Raw genomic sequence first — 23240 nt, forward strand, 5'->3', positions numbered from 1 at the left:
AAACCTGTGAGTCAGTGAATTTCAGTTGTCAACCCGTGAGTCAGTGAAATTCGAGTCTTCGCCATCCCGTGAGTCAATGTCATTCAAGTCGTCAACCGCTAAGTCAGTGAGTCAGTGAAACCTGAGTCATCAACCCATGAGTCAGTGAAATTCGAATCTTCGCCATTCTGTGAGTCAATGTCATTCAAGTCGTCAACCGCTAAGTCAGTGAGTCAGTGAAACACGAGTCATCAACCCATGAGTCAGTGAAATTCGACTTTTCGCCATCCTGTGAGTCAATGTGATTAAAGTTGTCAACCGCTAAGTCAGTGAAACCCGAGTCATCAACCCATGAGTCAGTGAAATTTGAATCTCCGCCATCCTGTGAGTCAATGTGATTCAAGTCGTCAACCGCTAAGTCAGTGACTCAGTGAAACCTGAGTCATCAACCCATGAGTCAGTAAAATTTGAGTTTTCGCCATCCTGTGAGTCAATGTCATTCAAGTCGTCAACCGCTAAGTCAGTGAGTCAGTGAAACCTGAGTCATCAACCCATGAGTCAGTGAAATTCGAATCTTCGCCATTCTGTGAGTCAATGTCATTCAAGTCGTCAACCGCTAAGTCAGTGAGTCAGTGAAACCCGAGTCATCAACCCATGAGTCAGTGAAATTCGACTTTTCGCCATCCTGTGAGTCAATGTGATTAAAGTTGTCAACCGCTAAGTCAGTGAAACCTGAGTCATCAACCCACGAGTCAGTGAAATTCGAGTTTTCGCCATCCTGTGAGTCAATGTCATTCAAGTCGTCAACCGCTAAGTCAGTGAGTCAGTGAAACCTGAGTCATCAACCCATGAGTCAGTGAAATTCGAGTTTTCGCCATCCTGTGAGTCAATGTGGTTCAAGTCGTCAACCGCTAAGTCAGTGAGTCAGTGAAACCTGAGTCATCAACCCATGAGTCAGTGAAATTCGAGTTTTCGCCATCCTGTGAGTCAATGTGGTTCAAGTCGTCAACTGCTAAGTCAGTGAGTCAGTGAAACCTGAGTCATCAACCCATGAGTCAGTGAAATTCGAGTTTTCGCCATCCTGTGAGTCAATGTGGTTCAAGTCGTCAACCGCTAAGTCAGTGAGTCAGTGAAACCTGAGTCATCAACCCATGAGTCAGTGAAATTCGAATCTTCGCCATTCTGTGAGTCAATGTCATTCAAGTCGTCAACCGCTAAGTCAGTGAGTCAGTGAAACACGAGTCATCAACCCATGAGTCAGTGAAATTCGACTTTTCGCCATCCTGTGAGTCAATGTGATTAAAGTTGTCAACCGCTAAGTCAGTGAAACCCGAGTCATCAACCCATGAGTCAGTGAAATTTGAATCTCCGCCATCCTGTGAGTCAATGTGATTCAAGTCGTCAACCGCTAAGTCAGTGACTCAGTGAAACCTGAGTCATCAACCCATGAGTCAGTAAAATTTGAGTTTTCGCCATCCTGTGAGTCAATGTCATTCAAGTCGTCAACCGCTAAGTCAGTGAGTCAGTGAAACCTGAGTCATCAACCCATGAGTCAGTGAAATTCGAATCTTCGCCATTCTGTGAGTCAATGTCATTCAAGTCGTCAACCGCTAAGTCAGTGAGTCAGTGAAACCCGAGTCATCAACCCATGAGTCAGTGAAATTCGACTTTTCGCCATCCTGTGAGTCAATGTGATTAAAGTTGTCAACCGCTAAGTCAGTGAAACCTGAGTCATCAACCCACGAGTCAGTGAAATTCGAGTTTTCGCCATCCTGTGAGTCAATGTCATTCAAGTCGTCAACCGCTAAGTCAGTGAGTCAGTGAAACCTGAGTCATCAACCCATGAGTCAGTGAAATTCGAGTTTTCGCCATCCTGTGAGTCAATGTGGTTCAAGTCGTCAACCGCTAAGTCAGTGAGTCAGTGAAACCTGAGTCATCAACCCATGAGTCAGTGAAATTCGAGTTTTCGCCATCCTGTGAGTCAATGTGGTTCAAGTCGTCAACTGCTAAGTCAGTGAGTCAGTGAAACCTGAGTCATCAACCCATGAGTCAGTGAAATTCGAGTTTTCGCCATCCTGTGAGTCAATGTGGTTCAAGTCGTCAACCGCTAAGTCAGTGAGTCAGTGAAACCTGAGTCATCAACCCCTCAGTCAGTGAAACCTGAGCGATCAACTAGTAAGTCAGTGAAAACGCAAGTTGTCGCTAGCAGTAGCAGGAGTGAATAAGTGAGTGAGTCAAGAGAGACGAGTACCTGTGAGTACTGATTCAATAAAGAACTCCAGAGTTTTGAACGACTCTTGTTGACTAATTAGCTTGGTGAACTAGTGGTATACTCACACAGGAACCGGCGCAACAGCCAATAGATGCTTTCCTTACTGAGGAGTTGGCAACACTGTGTGCCTTGCTGCTATGAATGCTAACTTCCTTAGCATGAAGATTTATTAGGAGCTAGTATTGTTCCAATGCTAGCTTGTTTGAGTAAAGAGCTAACATTAACCCCATCCAGATTATTATTAGATTTATTAGGAGCTAGTATTGATCCAATGCTAGCTTGTGTGACTAAAGAGCTAACATTAACCCCATCCAGATTATTATTAGGAGCTAGTATTGTTCCAATGCTAGCTTGTTTGACTAAAGAGCTAACATTTAGCCCATCCAGATTATTATTAGATTTATTAATAGCTAGTATTGTTCCAATGCTAGCTTGTTTGAGTAAAGAGCTAACATTATTATTAGATTTATTAATAGCTAGTATTGATCCAATGCTAGCTTGTTTGAGTAAAGAGCTAACATTATTATTAGATTTATTAGGAGCTAGTATTGATCCAATGCTAGCTTGTTTGAGTAAAGAGCTAACATTATTATTAGATTTATTAGGAGCTAGTATTGTTCCAATGCTAGCTTGTTTGAGTAAAGAGCTAACATTAACCCCATCCAGATTATTATTAGATTTATTAGGAGTTAGTATTGTTCCAATGCTAGCTTGTTTGACTGAAGAGCTAACATTAACACCATTACATGTGTGATGCTAATGCTAAGCTAGTTGCTAAGCCATTACATTACATTTAATTTCTTTTGGGGGGGGTTGTGGGGCATTTTAACATGCAAGTAGAACATTACGCTATGTTGACGTGTGGGACCATGAATTTGTGGGCAGAACTCCAAAAAAAAAAACATTAGTTTGGAAAAGCTAACGGTTAAAAAGCAGTTGGATGGCGGCCATCTTGTGGCAGGTTCCACGATGGCGGCGGGAGTGGGTGATATTATTACAGCGGGTTTAACACACTGGCTAATGAGACACCTCCCCCTACGTTGTTTCCTGTTTAGCTCAGATGACGGCATGCATTATCTACGTGCTAACGCCTGGTGGGTGTCGTCGTTGTCGTCGTCGTCGTCGTTGTTGATTGCTCCCGGTGGATGGATGACCTGCGGACCTGCAGGGATGGACTTCTCTTCTCTGCTCATTGCTTGTGTACTCGCATTGTGCCTGCAAAAAAAAAAAAAAAAACATGCAGGACATCGCGCTATTTTTACAGCATGCTATTCTTGGAAGTGGTTATTTATGGAAAGCAAAACAAAGACCAAAAAAATAAACCATGACTAGCATAAAAGGCAGGAAAAAGGTGGGAGTTTAGAGGTTCCACTGGATCTGATTGGTTGCTTAGTACTGACCTCTCTCCCCTCCGTTTCTCATGTTGGTCTCTTCCTCGTCTGCCCCGTCGTCCACTACAAGAGCACAAACTCAACATGGTAATGGTTTCATTTCATTTGAACATGCATCAGATTACAATTGAGTGCATCCCATAATCAGTTCCCAGTTCCACATGTCCAAAAGGAGTAGGAAGAAGCAAAGCTTATTAAATCCTACCCCTCCATCTGGTACTTTTACAATCAGTAACTGTTACATTTGTTCACTTCCCGCTTTCCGTAATACAGTTTATGTTTTTTTTTGTAAAATAAAATAAAATAAAATAAAATAAAATAAAATAAAATTTATTAAATGTAATTTAATCCAATCCATCTGGTATTTTTACAATCAGTAACTGTTACATTTGTTCACTTCCTGCTTTCCATAATACAGTTTAAGGTTTTTTTTATTAATTATTATTTTTAACTTAATTTATTTGTCACATACTTCGGTAAGTGACAAAAAATAATAAAATAAAATAAAATAAAATAAAATAAAATAAAATAAAATAAAATAAAATAAAATAAAATAAAATAAAATAAAATAGGTCAAGAGGCAAGGAGCAAGGGGGAAAGGGCAAGGGGCAAAAGGGCGAGGGGCAAAAGGGCAAGGGTGGTCCCACCTGAGTGGAGCTCCTTCACCAGTGAAGACATGGTGTTGGTGATGGAGTCGGCGGCAACCAGGAGGTCGTTACGCAGGTTCCGAGGTACACCTGCAACACAAAAATGGAAAATTCCACTTTCACGTCCACGACGAAGCTTGGAGAGCCGACTCCGGGACTCCGAGACTCCGGGACTCCGGGACTCCGGGACTCGGGATGTCTTTTATTACCCTGAGCGAAGGCCTCCAGCACGTCGCCTCCCACACCCGCCAAGCAGTCCTGTGGCGTGTGGGTGGGGGTGGAGCCAGCTGAGGTGGAGCGTATAGGCATGGGCATGGAGCAGCCCGCCCCGTGGCTGGGGGACGAGTGGGGGGACCCTCCAGACTGGGACTGGAACGAAAACTCTCAGTCACTTCTGACTTTTCTTTAGACAAAATGGCTGCAAGATTCCTGGTCATCAAATGGATTCATTCTTAGAAGGTCCACTCACCGCCTGCTTCTGTTCCTCATCCTGTCAGCAAGCAAAACACCAAGTCAGTCATTTGCAGCCCGGGGGTGTCCAAGATGCAGCTTGGGGGCCATTTGGGGCCCACCTCTGTTTTTTTTTTTGTTTTTTTTTTTTTTAATAAGCCTGTGGCACTTTATTTATAAATTATCATTTAAGAAAAACACAAAAAAATAACACCTAAAACTGGATAAATCAACAGTAATTTTCCAAGTATTAAGTCAAAATATTAACAGAAAAAAATTGTTATGTAATAAGAAAAAGTCATACATTTACAAGCGTATGAAGAAACATTTTTGGAACAAAAAATAAAGTCAAAGTGAAAGTTAGGTTGGGGAAAAAATTATGATATTACAGGAATAAAGTCTAAATATTATGGAAATAAAGTTACACATAACTACAAAAAGAAAATTGACAAAACAAAAATGAAAAAAAAATGAAAAAAAACTACAAAAATTAAATTTATTTATTTATTATTTATTTATTTTAATTTACAAAACAAAAATGAAAAATATTTGAAAAAAAACTACAAAAATTAAATTTATTTATTTATTATTTATTTATTTTAATTAAACTATTTATAAATGATTCTTTAAGAAAAATACTAAAAAAATATAAACCCTAAAATTGGATAAATCAACAGTAATTTTACAATAATTAAGTCAAAATATTAACAGAAAAAAGTTGTTATGTAATGAGAAAAAATCATACATTTACAAGAATAGCATTGTAATATTATGAAAAAACATTTTTGGAACAAAAAACAAAGTCAAAGTGAAAGTTAGGTTGGGGAAAAAGTTATGATATTATAGGAATAAAGTCTAAATATTATGGAAATAAAGTTACACATAATTACAAAAAAAATTACAAAACAAAAATGAAAAATATTTGAAAAAAACTACAAAAATTACATTTATTTATTTATTATTTATTTATTTTAATTTACAAAACAAAAATGAAAAATATTTGAAAAAAACTACAAAAATTAAACTTATTTATTTATTATTTATTTATTTATTTTAATTAAACTATTTATTAATGATTCTTTAAGAAAAATACTTAAAAAAAAAATAAACCCTAAAATTGGATACATCAACAGTAATTTTACAATAATTAAGTCAAAATATTAACAAAAAAATTATTATTTTTCTGAAAATTATGAAAATATGTATACCTTCAGCAGCCTCATGAGTCCTTCCAGCTGCACCATCAGCTCCCGTCGGCTCTCCTGCAGGGCCGACATGCGTCGCTCCAGCTCGTCTTTTCTGTGTCTGACACACACACACACACACACGGCCATGTACAATTACAATATATTCTGAAGCCCCCCCTAAATAATTTGATATTTTTTATTGATTTTTTTTTCATTGATTTTTTTTATTAAAAATAAAAACGTCTGTCAATTTTTATATAATAGGGCAAAAGCAGGCTAATACTAGCCTACTACTACTAGTAGTAGTACAAATTTTCTTCCGCTTATCCTCACGAGGGTCGCAAGGGGTTGCTGGAGCCTATCCCAGCTGTCTTGGGGCGAGAGGCGGGGTCCACCCTGGACTGGTGGCCAGCCAATCACAGGGCACATATAGACAAACAACCATTCACACTCACATTCATACCTATGGACAATTTGGAGTGGCTAATTAACCTAAAGTTTTTTTTTTTTTACTTCTAAGGGATAGTGGCGTCGTTAGGCCTATTTAAAAATATTCCGAAGCCCCCCCTAAATAATTTGATATTTTTTATTGATTTTTTTTTCATTGATTTTTTTTATTAAAAATAAAAACGTCTGACAATTTTTATATAATAGGGCAAAAGCAAACAACCATTCACACTCACATTCATACCTATGGACAATTTGGAGTCACTAATTAACCTAGCATGTTTTTATGGAATGTGGGAGGAAACCGGAATAACCGGAAAAAAAACACGCATGCACGGGGAGAACATGTAAACTCCACACAGAGATAACCGAGGGTGGAATTGAACCCTGGTCTCCTAGCTGTGAGGTAAGCACGCTAACCACTCGACCGCCGTGCCGCACTTTAAGGTGTTGTATTTGTAAATAAATTAAATTAAGCTTGTTTTGTGTTGTTTGGACATTACGCTTGAAATGTATCTTTTTAGTTGGGAACTGATATTTTCCTGAAACTTACCTATGTTCTACTGCTGGTTACTAAAGAATGGAAAAAGGTAGAATTTTTTTTTCTAGTGAAAGATGAGGTTCCGTGTTTATTAGTCATAAAACAATATTTTATGTGCTTTGAAAAATCTGTCAAAATAATCTAAAATGGCCGCTAAAAAGGGGTTTAATTGTGAAAATGGCTGGGATTGAATGACAATATTTTGGAATACTACATCATATTTTTCACTTGTGTGTACTATATTGGCTAATAGAAGTGTAAGGGTGACTATAGGGGTGCTATTTCATGTCTGGAGGGCTCTAATAGTGTTAAAAATCGTATATGGAAGGTGGTAAACAGGTTATCTGTGCTAAATATATCTTATTGTCTCTTCTTGTGTGTACTATATTGGCTAATAGGAGTGTAACGGTGACTATAGGGGTGCTATTTCATGTTTGGAGGGCTCTAATAGTGTTAAAAATCGTATATAGAAGGTGGTAAACAGGTTATCTGTGCTTAATGTATCTTATTGTCTCTTCTTGTGTGTACTATATTGGCTAATAGAAGTGTAAGGGTGACTATAGGGGTGCTATTTCATGTTTGGAGGGCTCTAATAGAGTTAAAAATCGTATATGGAAGGTGGTAAACAGGTTATCTGTGCTAAATATATCTTATTGTCTCTTCTTGTGTGTACTATATTGGCTAATATGAGTGTAAGGGTGACTATAGGGGTGCTATTTCATGTCTAGAGGGCTCTAATAGTGTTAAATAGCATATTTAGAAGGTGGTAAACAGGTTATCTGTGCTTAATATATCTTATTGTCTCTTCTTGTGTGTACTATATTGGCTAATAGAAGTGTAAGGGTGACTATAGGGGTGCTATTTCATGTCTAGAGGGCTCTAATCGTGTTAAAAAGCGTATTTAGAAGGTTTTTTCACGGGACAATGAAAAAATAGCCGTGCTGCACTTTGGACACCCATGCTCTACATGCTCACTCGTGGACTCTCCCGCCATTTTTTCCCGGGAACGCCGTTCTGTATTTGAACTATGAGGCAAATGTTGCGCAATATACTGGACAGTGTCTAATATTCCTGGATGAGTTAGTCGATACGTGCTAAAGAAATCTCGCTACCTGAGTAGCCGCAGCTCCGTGAGCAGCGTGGGGTTCTGCTGGGCCTTCTCCGGCGTGGGTTGGGATGCCTGCTCGTGCTCCAGACGCAGCCTCTGGATCTCCTGCAGGATCTCCCTGGAGAACACAACCGGTTTAAGAACCGAGATGGAACTCAACCCGGTCCGGGCTTAGTCGGAATCGGCGATGCCGACCTGTTTTTGTTCTCCAGCTCTGCGATCAGCTGCCTCTGCTGCTTGTTGGCATCAAAGTTGAAACTCAAGTCCGACGGAGGGCATTGTTGCTGTGGAGGGGAAAAAAAATAAAAATAAAAATAAATTACAGTACAGTGGCATGATATGAAAAACATGTTTTTTGAGGAATACCTGGAATATGAAATAAAAAAAATAGACATAATAAGAGAAAATAAAGCATATTAGGCATAATAAACCTGTTTACCACCTTCTAAATATGCTTTTTAACACTATTAGAGCCCTCTAGACATGAAATAGCACCCCTATAGTCACCATTACATTCCTATTACCCAATATAATAGACATAATAAGAGAAAATAAAGCGTATTAGGCATAATAAACCTGTTTACCACATTCTAAATATGCTATTAGAGCCCTCTAGACATGAAATAGCACCCCTATAGTCACCTTTACACTCCTATTACCCAATATAATAGACATAATAAGAGAAAATAAAGCGTATTAGGCATAATAAACCTGTTTACCACCTTCTAAATACTCTTTTTAACACTATTAGAGCCCGCTAGATATGAAATAGCACCCCTATAGTCACATTTATCCGCCTATTAGCTAATATAATAGACATAATAAGAGAAAATAAAGCGTATTAGGCATAATAAACCTGTTTACCACCTTCTAAATACGTTATTTAACACTATTAGAGCCCTCTAGACATGAAATAGCACCCCTATAGTCACCTTTACACTCCTATTACCCAATATAATAGACATAATAAGAGAAAATAAAGCATATTAGGCATAATAAACCTGTTTACCACCTTCTAAATATGCTTTTTAACACTATTAGAGCCCCCTAGACATGAAATAGCACCCCTATAGTCACCTTTACACTCCTATTACCCAATATAATAGACATAATAAGAGAAAATACAGCATATTAGGCATAATAAACCTGTTTACCACCTTCTAAATATGTTTTTTAACACTATTAGAGCCCTCTAGACATGAAATAGCACCCCTATAGTCAGCTTTACACTCCTATTACCCAATATAATAGAACAATGTAATCCAACACCAAAAAAATAAAAAAGTAAATAAAAAAAAAAAAAAGTCTGGTGGAAGCGCCATTTTGCCAACGTTCCATCCTGCACTCACCGTGGAGTTCCCCGCCTCGGCCGCCAGGCGTGCGGCGTAGCGGGCGATGAGGCGGTGCTCCTCGTCCAGCCGGCTGGGACTCTCCAGGACGCTGCATAAAAAAAACAAAAAAAAAAGTCAGTGCGACTCGCCAACAGCTCATGTGAGGGAATGTGCATGACAAAGGTCGAGGGTGTCATGGCATAGGTCTATTATATTGGGTAATAGGAGTGTAAAGGTGACTATAGGGGTGCTATTTCATGTCTAGAGGGCTCTAATAGTGTTAAAAAGAGTATTGACAAGGTGGTAAACAGGTTTATTATGCCTAATACGCTTTATTTTCTCTTATTATGTCTATTATATTGGGTAATAGGAGTGTAACGCTGACTATAGGGGTGCTATTTCATGTCTAGAGGGCTCTAATAGTGTTAAAAAGAGTATTTAGAAGGTGGTAAACAGGTTTATTATGCCTAATACGCTTTATTTTCTCTTATTAGGTCTATTATATTGGGTAATAGGAGTGTAACGCTGACTATAGGGGTGCTATTTCATGTCTAGAGAGCTCTAATAGTGTTAAAAAGAGTATTTATAAGGTGGTAAACAGATTTATTACGCCTAATACGCTTTATTTTCTCTTATTAGGTCTATTATATTGGGTAATAGGAGTGTAAAGGTGACTATAGGGGTGCTATTTCATCTCTAGAGGGCTCTAATAGTGTTAAATAGCGTATTTAGAAGGTGGTAAACAGGTTTATTATGCCTAATAAGCTTTATTTTCTCTTATTATGTCTATTATATTGGGTAATAGGAGTGTAAAGGTGACTATAGGGGTGCTATTTCATGTCTAGCGGGCTCTAATAGTGTTAAAAAGCGTATTTAGAAGATAGTTAACAGGTTTATTACACATAATATGATTTATTTTCTCTTATTAGTTATATTATATTGGGTAATAGGAGTGTAACGCTGACTATAGGGGTGCTATTTCATGTCTAGAGGGCTCTAATAGTGTTAAAAAGAGTATTTATAAGGTGGTAAACAGGTTTATTATGCCTAATACGCTTTATTTTCTCTTATTATGTCTATTATATTGGGTAATAGGAGTGTAAAGCTGACTATAGGGGTGCTATTTCATGTCTAGAGGGCTCTAATAGTGTTAAAAAGCGTATTTAGAAGGTGGTAAACAGGTTTATTATGCCTAATACTCTTTATTTTTTCTTATTATGTCTATTATATTGGGTAATAGGAGTGTAACGCTGACTATAGGGGTGCTATTTCATGTCTAGAGAGCTCTAATAGTGTTAAAAAGAGTATTTAGAAGGTGGTAAACAGATTTATTACGCCTAATACGCTTTATTTTCTCTTATTAGGTCTATTATATTGGGTAATAGGAGTGTAAAGGTGACTATAGGGGTGCTATTTCATGTCTAGCGGGCTCTAATAGTGTTAAAAAGCGTATTTAGAAGATAGTTAACAGGTTTATTACACATAATATGATTTATTTTCTCTTATTAGTTATATTATATTGGGTAATAGGAGTGTAACGCTGACTATAGGGGTGCTATTTCATGTCTAGAGAGCTCTAATAGTGTTAAAAAGCGTATTTAGAAGGTGGTAAACAGGTTTATGATGCCTAATACGCTTTATTTTCTCTTATTATGTCTATTATATTGGGTAATAGGAGTGTAAAGGTGACTATAGGGGTGCTATTTCATGTCTAGAGGGCTCTAATAGTGTTAAAAAGTGTATTTAGAAGGTGGTAAACAGGTTTATTACACATAATATGATTTATTTTCTCTTATTAGTTCTATTATATTGGGTAATAGGAGAGTAAAGGTGACTATAGGGGTGCTATTTCATCTCTAGAGGGCTCTAATAGTGTTAAATAGCGTATTTAGAAGGTGGTAAACAGGTTTATTATGCCTAATAAGCTTTATTTTCTCTTATTATGTCTATTATATTGGGTAATAGGAGTGTAAAGGTGACTATAGGGGTGCTATTTCATGTCTAGCGGGCTCTAATAGTGTTAAAAAGCGTATTTAGAAGATAGTTAACAGGTTTATTACACATAATATGATTTATTTTCTCTTATTAGTTATATTATATTGGGTAATAGGAGTGTAACGCTGACTATAGGGGTGCTATTTCATGTCTAGAGAGCTCTAATAGTGTTAAAAAGCGTATTTAGAAGGTGGTAAACAGGTTTATGATGCCTAATACGCTTTATTTTCTCTTATTATGTCTATTATATTGGGTAATAGGAGTGTAAAGGTGACTATAGGGGTGCTATTTCATGTCTAGAGGGCTCTAATAGTGTTAAAAAGCGTATTTAGAAGGTGGTAAACAGGTTTATTATGCCTAATACTCTTTATTTTTTCTTATTATGTCTATTATATTGGGTAATAGGAGTGTAACGCTGACTATAGGGGTGCTATTTCATGTCTAGAGAGCTCTAATAGTGTTAAAAAGAGTATTTAGAAGGTGGTAAACAGATTTATTACGCCTAATACGCTTTATTTTCTCTTATTAGGTCTATTATATTGGGTAATAGGAGTGTAAAGGTGACTATAGGGGTGCTATTTCATGTCTAGCGGGCTCTAATAGTGTTAAAAAGCGTATTTAGAAGATAGTTAACAGGTTTATTACACATTATATGATTTATTTTCTCTTATTAGTTATATTATATTGGGTAATAGGAGTGTAACGCTGACTATAGGGGTGCTATTTCATGTCTAGAGAGCTCTAATAGTGTTAAAAAGCGTATTTAGAAGGTGGTAAACAGGTTTATGATGCCTAATACGCTTTATTTTCTCTTATTATGTCTATTATATTGGGTAATAGGAGTGTAAAGGTGACTATAGGGGTGCTATTTCATGTCTAGAGGGCTCTAATAGTGTTAAAAAGTGTATTTAGAAGGTGGTAAACAGGTTTATTACACATAATATGATTTATTTTCTCTTATTAGTTCTATTATATTGGGTAATAGGAGAGTAAAGGTGACTATAGGGGTGCTATTTCATCTCTAGAGGGCTCTAATAGTGTTAAATAGCGTATTTAGAAGGTGGTAAACAGGTTTATTATGCCTAATAAGCTTTATTTTCTCTTATTATGTCTATTATATTGGGTAATAGGAGTGTAAAGGTGACTATAGGGGTGCTATTTCATGTCTAGCGGGCTCTAATAGTGTTAAAAAGCGTATTTAGAAGATAGTTAACAGGTTTATTACACATAATATGATTTATTTTCTCTTATTAGTTATATTATATTGGGTAATAGGAGTGTAACGCTGACTATAGGGGTGCTATGTCATATCTAGAGGGCTCTAATAGTGTTAAAAAGTGTATTTAGAAGGTGGTAAACAGGTTTATTATGCCTAATATGTTTTATTTTCTCTTATTATGTCTATTGTATTGGGTAATAAGAGTGTAAAGGTGACTATAGGGGTGCTATTTCATGTCTAGAGGGCTCTAATAGTGTTAAAAAGCATATTTAGAAGGTGGTAAACAGGTTTATTATGCCTAATACGCTTTATTTTCTCTTATTATGTCTATTATATTGGGTAATAGGCGCGTGAATGTGACTATAGGGGTGCTATTTCATGTCTAGAGGGCTCTAATAGTGTTAAATAGCGTATTTAGAAGGTGGTAAACAGGTTTATTATGCCTAATACTCTTTATTTTTTCTTATTATGTCTATTATATTGGGTAATAGGAGTGTAAAGCTGACTATAGGGGTGCTATTTCATGTCTAGAGGGCTCTAATAGTGTTAAAAAGCGTATTTAGAAGGTGGTAAACAGGTTTATTATGCCTAATACTCTTTATTTTTTCTTATTATGTCTATTATATTGGGTAATAGGAGTGTAACGCTGACTATAGGGGTGCTATTTCATGTCTAGAGAGCTCTAATAGTGTTAAAAAGAGTATTTAGAAGGTGGTAAACAGATTTATTACGCCTAATACGCTTTATTTTCTCTTATTAGGTCTATTATATTGGGTAATAGGAGTGTAAAGGTGACTATAGGGGTGCTATTTCATGTCTAGCGGGCTCTAATAGTGTTAAAAAGCGTATTTAGAAGATAGTTAACAGGTTTATTACACATAATATGATTTATTTTCTCTTATTAGTTATATTATATTGGGTAATAGGAGTGTAACGCTGACTATAGGGGTGCTATTTCATGTCTAGAGAGCTCTAATAGTGTTAAAAAGCGTATTTAGAAGGTGGTAAACAGGTTTATGATGCCTAATACGCTTTATTTTCTCTTATTATGTCTATTATATTGGGTAATAGGAGTGTAAAGGTGACTATAGGGGTGCTATTTCATGTCTAGAGGGCTGTAATAGTGTTAAAAAGTGTATTTAGAAGGTGGTAAACAGGTTTATTACACATAATATGATTTATTTTCTCTTATTAGTTCTATTATATTGGGTAATAGGAGAGTAAAGGTGACTATAGGGGTGCTATTTCATCTCTAGAGGGCTCTAATAGTGTTAAATAGCGTATTTAGAAGGTGGTAAACAGGTTTATTATGCCTAATAAGCTTTATTTTCTCTTATTATGTCTATTATATTGGGTAATAGGAGTGTAAAGGTGACTATAGGGGTGCTATTTCATGTCTAGCGGGCTCTAATAGTGTTAAAAAGCGTATTTAGAAGATAGTTAACAGGTTTATTACACATAATATGATTTATTTTCTCTTATTAGTTATATTATATTGGGTAATAGGAGTGTAACGCTGACTATAGGGGTGCTATGTCATATCTAGAGGGCTCTAATAGTGTTAAAAAGTGTATTTAGAAGGTGGTAAACAGGTTTATTATGCCTAATATGTTTTATTTTCTCTTATTATGTCTATTGTATTGGGTAATAAGAGTGTAAAGGTGACTATAGGGGTGCTATTTCATGTCTAGAGGGCTCTAATAGTGTTAAAAAGCATATTTAGAAGGTGGTAAACAGGTTTATTATGCCTAATACGCTTTATTTTCTCTTATTATGTCTATTATATTGGGTAATAGGCGCGTGAATGTGACTATAGGGGTGCTATTTCATGTCTAGAGGGCTCTAATAGTGTTAAATAGCGTATTTAGAAGGTGGTAAACAGGTTTATTATGCCTAATACTCTTTATTTTTTCTTATTATGTCTATTATATTGGGTAATAGGAGTGTAACGCTGACTATAGGGGTGCTATGTCATGTCTAGAGGGCTCTAATAGTGTTAAAAAGAGTATTTAGAAAGTGGTAAACAGGTTTATTATGCCTAATACGCTTTATTTTCTCTTATTAGGTCTATTATATTGGGTAATAGGAGTGTAAAGGTGACTATAGGGGTGCTATTTCATGTCTAGAGGGCTCTAATAGTGTTGAAAAGTGTATTCTGAAGGTGGTAAACAGGTTTATTATGCCTAATACACTTTATTTTCTCTTATTAGGTCTATTATATTGGGTAATAGGAGTGTAAAGGTGGCTATAGGGGTGCTATTTCATGTCTAGCGGGCTCTAATAGTGTTAAAAAGCGTATTTAGAAGATAGTTAACAGGTTTATTACACATAATATGATTTATTTTCTCTTATTAGTTATATTATATTGGGTAATAGGAGTGTAACGCTGACTATAGGGGTGCTATTTCATGTCTAGAGGGCTCTAATAGTGTTAAAAAGAGTATTTAGAAGGTGGTAAACAGGTTTATTATGCCTAATACGCTTTATTTTTTCTTATTAGGTCTATTATATTGGGTAATAGGCGCTTAAATGTGACTATAGGGGTGCTATTTCATGTCTAGCGGGCTCTAATAGTGTTAAAAAGTGTATTTAGAAGGTGGTAAACAGGTTTATTATGCCTAATACGCTTTATTTTCTCTTATTATGTTTATTATAATGGGTAATAGGAGTGTAAATGTGACTATAGGGGTGCTATTTCATGTTTGGAGGGCTCTAATAGTGTTAAAAATCGTATATGGAAGGTGGTAAACAGGTTATCTATGCTTAATATATCTTATTGTCTCTTCTTGTGTGTACTATATTGACTAATAGGAGTGTAAGGGTGACTATAGGGGTGTTATTTCATGTCTAGAGGGCTCTAATAGTGTTAAAAAGCGTATTTAGAAGGTGGTAAACAGGTTTATTATGCCTAATACGCTTTATTTTCTCTTAGTATGTCTATTATATTGGGTAATAGGAGTGTAAAGGTGACTATAGGGGTGCTATTTCATTAGCTTTGAGAGCAATTTTAATACCATAAAAAACGGCCACTAGGTGGCAGAAATGAGCCACATTAAGCCGATGGATCAGTAAAGGAAGGAGAAACAGACAACAGGAAGAGGAAGTACCACAAGAAAAACAATGACGGGACAACTTTAACGCACGGACAATGCGTCATAAAGGGATTGCTATGATATGCTGTGATCACTTCAACCTTCACACTTGACGCTTCCGGGTTCCCTGTGGATAATTCAAGCCAAAATTTGGCTGCAAATCACCAGGATGTACTTTGAAGCAACGTGCGTTCCGGAGTTCCGTCACACGGGTCGCTACGAAGAATGCCGATTGGACGCCGCTAACATGCTAAGTAAATAACGAGGCTTACCTCGAGAGAATGCGCCTGCCCGGCTAGGAAGAACGACGCATGCAACTGCCAGCGTGGACGAGCATCTCCGCTACCACGCCGCCGATGCCGATGCTGCCGATGCCGCCGATGCTGCTGTCTCCACGGAAACTCCACAGTCACCTGACCTCGTGACGACACAGATTCTCTCTCTCTCCTGTCTCTCTTCTCTGCGCCATAACTGCCTTTATACATCCTGACTGCCCCCCCCCCTTGCATAAATCTATCAGTCTATAAATAGCAACGGTTATTTGTCGCCGGCTTCAAGGCGTCTCCGAGGTTACTTAGGAGCCAATGTGACCTGCAACGCCATCAATGACAGAACACACCTTCCTTGGGGGAGAAGGGGGGGAGGGGGGGGACATTAATCCTCACCTCCATGCTGTGTCATATGGGGGGGGGGTGTAATTACAGCTGACCCAGTCAAGGATACACTGACCACCACCTTCGGATGCCAGGATGACAAAAGGCTGTCATTCAATGCAGGTCAGGGGGTGGTTAAAGTGCAGACCAGGGGCCATTTGGAGGCCGCGGCTGTTTCTTATTCGGACCACGACACGTTTTAGAGAATAGAATTTAAGTAAAACTGAATTTTTTATTTATTTATTTAAAAATCCTCAACCGTTATTTTACAAAATGAAAGTCAAAATATTAGGAAAAAAGTGTATATAATATAGAATAATATAAGAACATAAAAAAATAATAAAAATATCTAAATATATATAAAATATATATATGAAGATCTTAGTAGCATAGAGTTGAAATATTTAAGATAAAAAATCTGGAATATTATTACAAAAAATAAAGTTAAAGTGAAAATTAGGTTGGGGAAAACCTAATTTTCACTTTAACTTTTTTAAAAAAAATAATTAACTAATTAATAAAGTCAAAATATTAGGGAAAAAGTGCAAATAATATAATGTATTTTTAAGAACATGAGGAAAAATAAGATTTTAGTAGCATAAAGTTGAAATATTTAAGATTAAAAAAATCTGGAATATTATAAAAAAAGTGTATATAATATAGAATAATATAAGAACATAAAAATAAATAATAAATAATAAAAATATATAAATATATATAAATATATATAAAATATATATATGAAGATCTTAGTAGCATAGAGTTGAAATATTTAAGATAAAAAAATCTGGAATATTATTAAAAAAAATAAAGTTCAAGTAAAAGTTAGGTTGGGGAAAACTTAATTTTCACTTTAACTTTTCTTTAAATAATTAACAAATTCATAAAGTCAAAATATTAGGAAAAAAAGTGTATATAATATAATGGATTTTTAAAAACATACAAATAAAAAATAAATAATAAAAATATATAAATATATATATGAAATAAATAATAAAAAATAAGATCTTAGTAGCATAGAGTTCAAATATTTAAGATTAAAAAAATCTGTAATATTATAAAAAAAATTAATTTAAAGTGAAAATTAGGTGGGGGAAAAACGAATTTTCATTTTAACTTTTTTTTTTAAACTAATTAACTAATTCATAAAGTCTAAATATTATGGAAAAAATCATAAAATTACAAGAATGAAGTAAAAATATAAAAAAAATGTCATTTTGTAGCATAAAGTTGAATATATTAAAAAAATTGCAATATCATATAAAATTGAGAACAAAATTCTGTCAAGTAATTATATATTATAGTATTAATTATTATATTATTATAATATTAATTATAATATAATTATAACTAATATATATAATAGCTCTCTGCCCCGAGTTGCGAAATACGATATATGTCAAAGATTTTTTTTTGTAAAGAAAAATCAATAGAATTTTTTTAAAAATCAAGAAAAAAATATACAATTATTTATATCAAATTATTAATTATTTATTATTATTTATATATTTAGACTTATAGTCCAGAAAATACAATATATGTCAAAGATTTTTTTTTGTAAAAAAAAATCAATAGAAATTTTTTAAAAATCAAGAAAAAAAATATACAATTATTTATATCAAATTATTAATTATTTATTATTATTTATATATTTAGACTTATAGTCCAGAAAATACGATATATGTCAAAGATTTTTTTTGTAAAGAAAAATCAATAGAATTTTTTTAAAAATCAAGAAAAAAATATACAATTATTTATATCAAATTACTAATTATTTATTATTATTTATATATTTAGACTTATAGTCCAGAAAATACAATATATGTCAAAGATTTTTTTTTGTAAAAAAAAATCAATAGAAATTTTTTAAAAATCAAGAAAAAAAATATACAATTATTTATATCAAATTATTAATTATTTATTATTATTTATATATTTAGACTTATAGTCCAGAAAATACGATGTATGTCAAAGATTTTTTTTTTGTAAAAAAAAATCAATAGAAATTTTTTAAAAATCAAGAAAAAAATATACAATTATTTATATCAAATTATTAATTATTTATTATTATTTATATATTTAGACTTATAGTCCAGAAAATACGATATATGTCAAAGATTTTTTTTGTAAAAAAAATCAATAGAAATTTTTTAAAAATCAAGAAAAAAATATACAATTATTTATATCAAATTATTAATTATTTATTATTATTTATATATTTAGACTTATAGTCCAGAAAATAAGATATATGTCAAAGATTTTTTTTTTGTAAAAAAAATCAATAGAAATTTTTAAAAAAATCAAGAAAAAAATATACAATTATTTATATCAAATTATTAATTATTTATTATTATTTATATATTTAGACTTATAGTCCAGAAAATACGATATATGTCAAAGATTTTTTTTGTAAAAACATTACTGGTATTTATCAACCCAAAGACTTTTTTGTAAAAAAAAAAAAAAGAAAAATCAATAGAAAATTTTTAAAAATCAAGAAAAAAATATACAATTATTTATATCAAATTATTAATTATTTATTTATTTAGACTTATAGTCCAGAAAATACGATATATGTATTTTATAACCAAACAAAAATGCGTCTGACGTAGAGAAAGTGAAACATTTTTTTTTTTTTTTTTTTTTTTTTTTTACATGTGCTATTTTGGTGCTTCCAAGCCCCGAGGCGGTAAACGCGGCACACGAGTCGAACATCAAGAAGCTGTGATCCGGGATTCAAACTTCCCGAGACACACGTCCCGAACCTTAAAGACAAAAATCCCAGAACGGAAACAAAGTCGAGCGGATTCACACACACACACACACACACACACACACACACACACACACACACCTGAGAGGGAGGATGGGAAAAAAAAAACGTTCCAGAGACAATTGATGGGAACCGGCAACAACCACGCCGAGCCACATTTCTCTTCTCTCTAATGTCTCATCAATCACAGTAGAAAATGGAGGCTTGGCGGCGTTCCTGACAACCAACCAACCAACCAACCAACCAGCCGGCCGGGTAGGTAGCCACTATGGGATGCCATATATCATCATAATTAAAGTCTATCTTTCAAAACACTACACTTTATAGCAGGGGTCTCAAACTCGCGGCCCACGTGCCAAATGCGGCCCGCGAGACGCAAGTTTGAGGCCCCAAAGTTTAATATTGAAATGACAGCTTAAAGCCGTGTGCACACCGGAAACACAATTAACATGATTTTTGCCCCGCCCATACTGTTACCCTAGCCCAGGGGTGGGCAAACTACGGCCCGGGGGCCACATCCGGCCCGCCAAGTGTTTGAATACGGCCCGCCCAATCTTTCCAAAGTATTTGTGTCGTTTATGTTGACATTTCGGCTGTCACAAAATCACAACATATTTATGTCAACGTCAGAAAAATTTTTTTTAGTTGGGAAGTGATATTTTCCTGAAACATACCTATGTTCTACTGTTGATTTTAGTGATTGATGACGGCAATCGGACATTTTTTCAGCCTCCGACGTGAAACTAATCGGCGGCGACATGGCGGCGACACTTACACGGTGTGAGGGGGCTCTTGCGGTCTCTCCGCCTGCTCGGGGAATACGGGATGCGGGGGCTCTCCGATGGGGACGCAGCCCAGAGATTTACTGATGGCGTGGCTCAGCTTTTTGGCCGGAGATTTCTGCACAGGCGACAGCAAGGATGGGTCAGCATCATCATCATCGTCATCATCATCATCGTCATCATCATCATCATCTCACACAGATCAACCAAAGTCAGCGCTTCTCGAATATGACACTCATAACGTCCAAATTATTAAGTAAAAAATGACAGTGGCCACAGTTTGACCCTGGAACAGATTATTTCTATTCATGTTATTTCCTATGGGGAAATGTTTTTTAATCATAATGTTTGAATAATAATAATAATCATTAATTCCTTCATTTTCTACTGCTTATCCTCACGTATATTTAAATGTTTTTTAATGCCACATTTTTTATGAATAAAGTGTATTTTTTGAATGAAAAATACATAATTACAAATCATTTTGTAATGATGCATTTTTCACAAAAAAATTATGCATTTTGTAAAAAATAAAATACATTAAAAAGCTGCATTTTTTCATAAATTTTAAGTGCTGTTTTTAAAAATAAAGTGCATTAAAAAGCTGCAATTTTTTTCATAGAATTTAAGTGCTGTTTTAAAAAAATGCCACATTCTCCATTTGTTCACTTCCTGCCTTTCAAAATAAAAATAAAAATAAAAATAAAAATAAAAATAAAAATAAAAATAAAAATAAAAATAAAAATAAAAATAAAAATAAAAATAAAAATAAAAATAAAAATTAAAATTAAAATTAAAATTAAAATAAAAATTAAAATTAAAATTAAAGTAATTAAAATTAAAGTAAATAAATTTAATTTAATGTAATTTAATGTAATGTAATTTAATCCAATCCATCTGGTACTTTTACAATCAGTAACTGTTACATGTGTTCACTTCCTGCCTTTCAAAATTAAAATTAAAATTAAAATTAAAATTAAAATTAAAATTAAAATTAAAATTAAAATTAAAATTAAAATTAAAATTAAAATTAAAATTAAAATTAAAATTAAAATTAAAATTAAAATTAAAATTAAAATTAAAATTAAAATTAAAATTAATTTAATGTAATGTAATTTAATCCAATCCATCTGGTACTTTTACAATCAGTAACTGTTACATTTGTTCACTTCCTGCCTTTATAAAATAAAATAAAATAAAATAAAATAAAATAAAATAAAATAAAATAAAATAAAATAAAATAAAATAAAATAAAATAAAATAAAATAAAATAAAATAAAATAAAATAAAATAAAATAAAATGTAAATAAATGTAAATTAATCCATCTTACAATCAGTAACTGTTACATTTGTTCAATTCCTGCTTTCCATAATACAGTTTAAGGTTTTTTTTTGTTTTTGTTTTGTTTTCTTGAATTTTTAAATTTTATAATTTTTTGTCCCGTACCGAAGTACTCGGTGATATGAGCATCCAATGCCATAATGGGTACCATAGTAAGTGTCAATATAGTGATATATATAGCACATCATGACTGGTTCAAGACTCTTCATCCTTGTATTTAGCAAACGCTATGCTATGGCTAGCATAACGTAGTCCTAGCATAGAAGTATATATGATCTGGTATAGCAGGAACGCTAATGCAATCAATAAAATCAATGTTGCTAAAATGAGCCCCAAACACCAAAAACCTTTCTCCAAGAGGTCGGGCATCATCCCTCCAGAGCGCTATGGACTTTATCCTAACAGGTTTCGGTCTTACCCAGGACGAGTGCTCCTTCATCTGGTGCTGGTTGCTGTGGGGGCCGTTGGCGTGGCCCCGCCAGAAGCAGCTCTGGCACAGCTGGTAGCCGTGGCACTGTTGGCAACGGTAGCGGAAACCCATCATGCTCTCGCTCCGGCAATACGAACATTCCACCGGATGGAAGACTGAAAGGGGAAGAAGAAGAAGAAGGACAGGAGAGCTGATTGGAGGAACCCTGAACAAATGTAACAGTTACTGATTGTAAAAGTACCAGATGGAGGGGTAGGATTTAATATTTTATTTTATTTTATTTTATTTTATTTTATTTTATTTTATTTTATTTTATTTTATTTTATTTTATTTTATTTTATTTTATTTTATTTTATTTTATTTTATCTCATTTTACAAAAAACAAAAAAAACCTTAAACTGTATTACGGAAAGCAGGAAGTGAACAAATGTAACAGTTACTGATTGTTAAAGTACCAGATGGACGGGTAGGATTTAATATTTTATTTTATTTATTTTTATTTTTTTATTATTTTATAAAGGCAGGAAGTGAACAAATGTAACAGTTACTGATTGTAAAAGTACCAGATGGAGGGGTAGGATTTAATTTAATTTAATTTAATTTAATTTAATTTAATTTAATTTAATTTAATTTAATTTAATTTAATTTAATTTAATTTAATTTAATTTAACAAAAAAACAAAAAAAACCTTAAACTGTATTACGGAAAGCAGGAAGTGAACAAATGTAACAGGTACTGATTGTAAAAGTACCAGATGGACGGGCAGGATTTAATATTTTATTTTATTTTATTTTACAAAAAGCAAAAAAAAACCTTAAACTGTATTACGGAAAGCAGGAAGTGAACAAATGTAACAGTTACTAATTGTAAAAGTACCAGATGGATTGGATTAAATTACATTTAATAAATTTTATTTTATTTTATTTTATTTTATTTTATTTTATTTTATTTTATTTTATTTTATTTTATTTTATTTTATTTTATTTTATTTTATTGTATTGTATTGTATTGTATTGTATTGTATTGTATTGTATTGTATTTTATTGTATTGTATTGTATTGTATTTTATTTTATTTTATTTTATTTTATTTTATTTTATTTTATTTTATTTTATTTTATTTTATTTTATTTTATTTTATTTTATTTTATTTTATTTTATTTTATTTTATTTTATTTTATTTTATTTTATTTTATTTTATTTTATTTTATTTTATTGGAAGACTGAAAGTTGTAGCAACCCTGTGTGTTTTATGGAGGGTTTGTTGGTTTTCTAGCAGAATTCTATAAAAAAAAGTATGCAATAGAAACTGCAAAATCATATGCATACAGACTTAAATACATCAGGAGGTTGCCTACAGCCACGGCTGTCAGTGTTAGTGTTCATCAGTTATAATGAGGAATACAGACATTAATAACGGCACTTACCATTTTCAACGTTAGCCAATCGGTGCATGAGCGGCAGCCAAACCAGGCATTGGGGTGGAGGGTCCGCCATCAACACGTCCAAAAACGTGTTCAGCACGATCTTCTTCTAGATGCAAACACACACACACACACACACACACACACACAACACACAACACACACACAACATCAGAGAA

General features: G+C 33.9%; 1 protein-coding gene across 2 annotated transcripts in view; it reads right to left on the bottom strand.

Moving 5' to 3' along the window:
• Positions 1 to 23240, bottom strand: part of dtnbb (dystrobrevin, beta b) — a 40725-nt gene that overhangs the window by 355 nt on the left and 17130 nt on the right. The window contains exons 8-19 of one of the 2 annotated variants that reach the window (XM_058056673.2): positions 23065 to 23170; positions 21628 to 21794; positions 19861 to 19985; positions 9372 to 9462; positions 8218 to 8306; positions 8027 to 8140; positions 5948 to 6044; positions 4759 to 4779; positions 4499 to 4658; positions 4290 to 4379; positions 3652 to 3705; positions 1 to 3466 (exon numbers count right to left, since the gene is read on the bottom strand). The exon at positions 1 to 3466 is cut by the window's left edge and continues 355 nt beyond it. In XM_058056673.2, coding sequence (XP_057912656.1) covers positions 3441 to 3466; positions 3652 to 3705; positions 4290 to 4379; positions 4499 to 4658; positions 4759 to 4779; positions 5948 to 6044; positions 8027 to 8140; positions 8218 to 8306; positions 9372 to 9462; positions 19861 to 19985; positions 21628 to 21794; positions 23065 to 23170 — 1140 coding nt within the window. In that variant the 3' untranslated portion in view covers positions 1 to 3440. The remainder of the gene's footprint in view (positions 3467 to 3651; positions 3706 to 4289; positions 4380 to 4498; positions 4659 to 4758; positions 4780 to 5947; positions 6045 to 8026; positions 8141 to 8217; positions 8307 to 9371; positions 9463 to 19860; positions 19986 to 21627; positions 21795 to 23064; positions 23171 to 23240) is intronic. The other variant, XM_058056676.2, reaches the window with a different exon arrangement.

Source organism: Doryrhamphus excisus, linkage group LG19 (genome assembly GCF_037039965.1).
Source record: "Doryrhamphus excisus strain RoL-2023G ecotype Guam linkage group LG19, RoL_Dexc_Guam_v1.1, whole genome shotgun sequence".
Lineage (NCBI taxonomy): Eukaryota > Metazoa > Chordata > Actinopteri > Syngnathiformes > Syngnathidae > Doryrhamphus > Doryrhamphus excisus.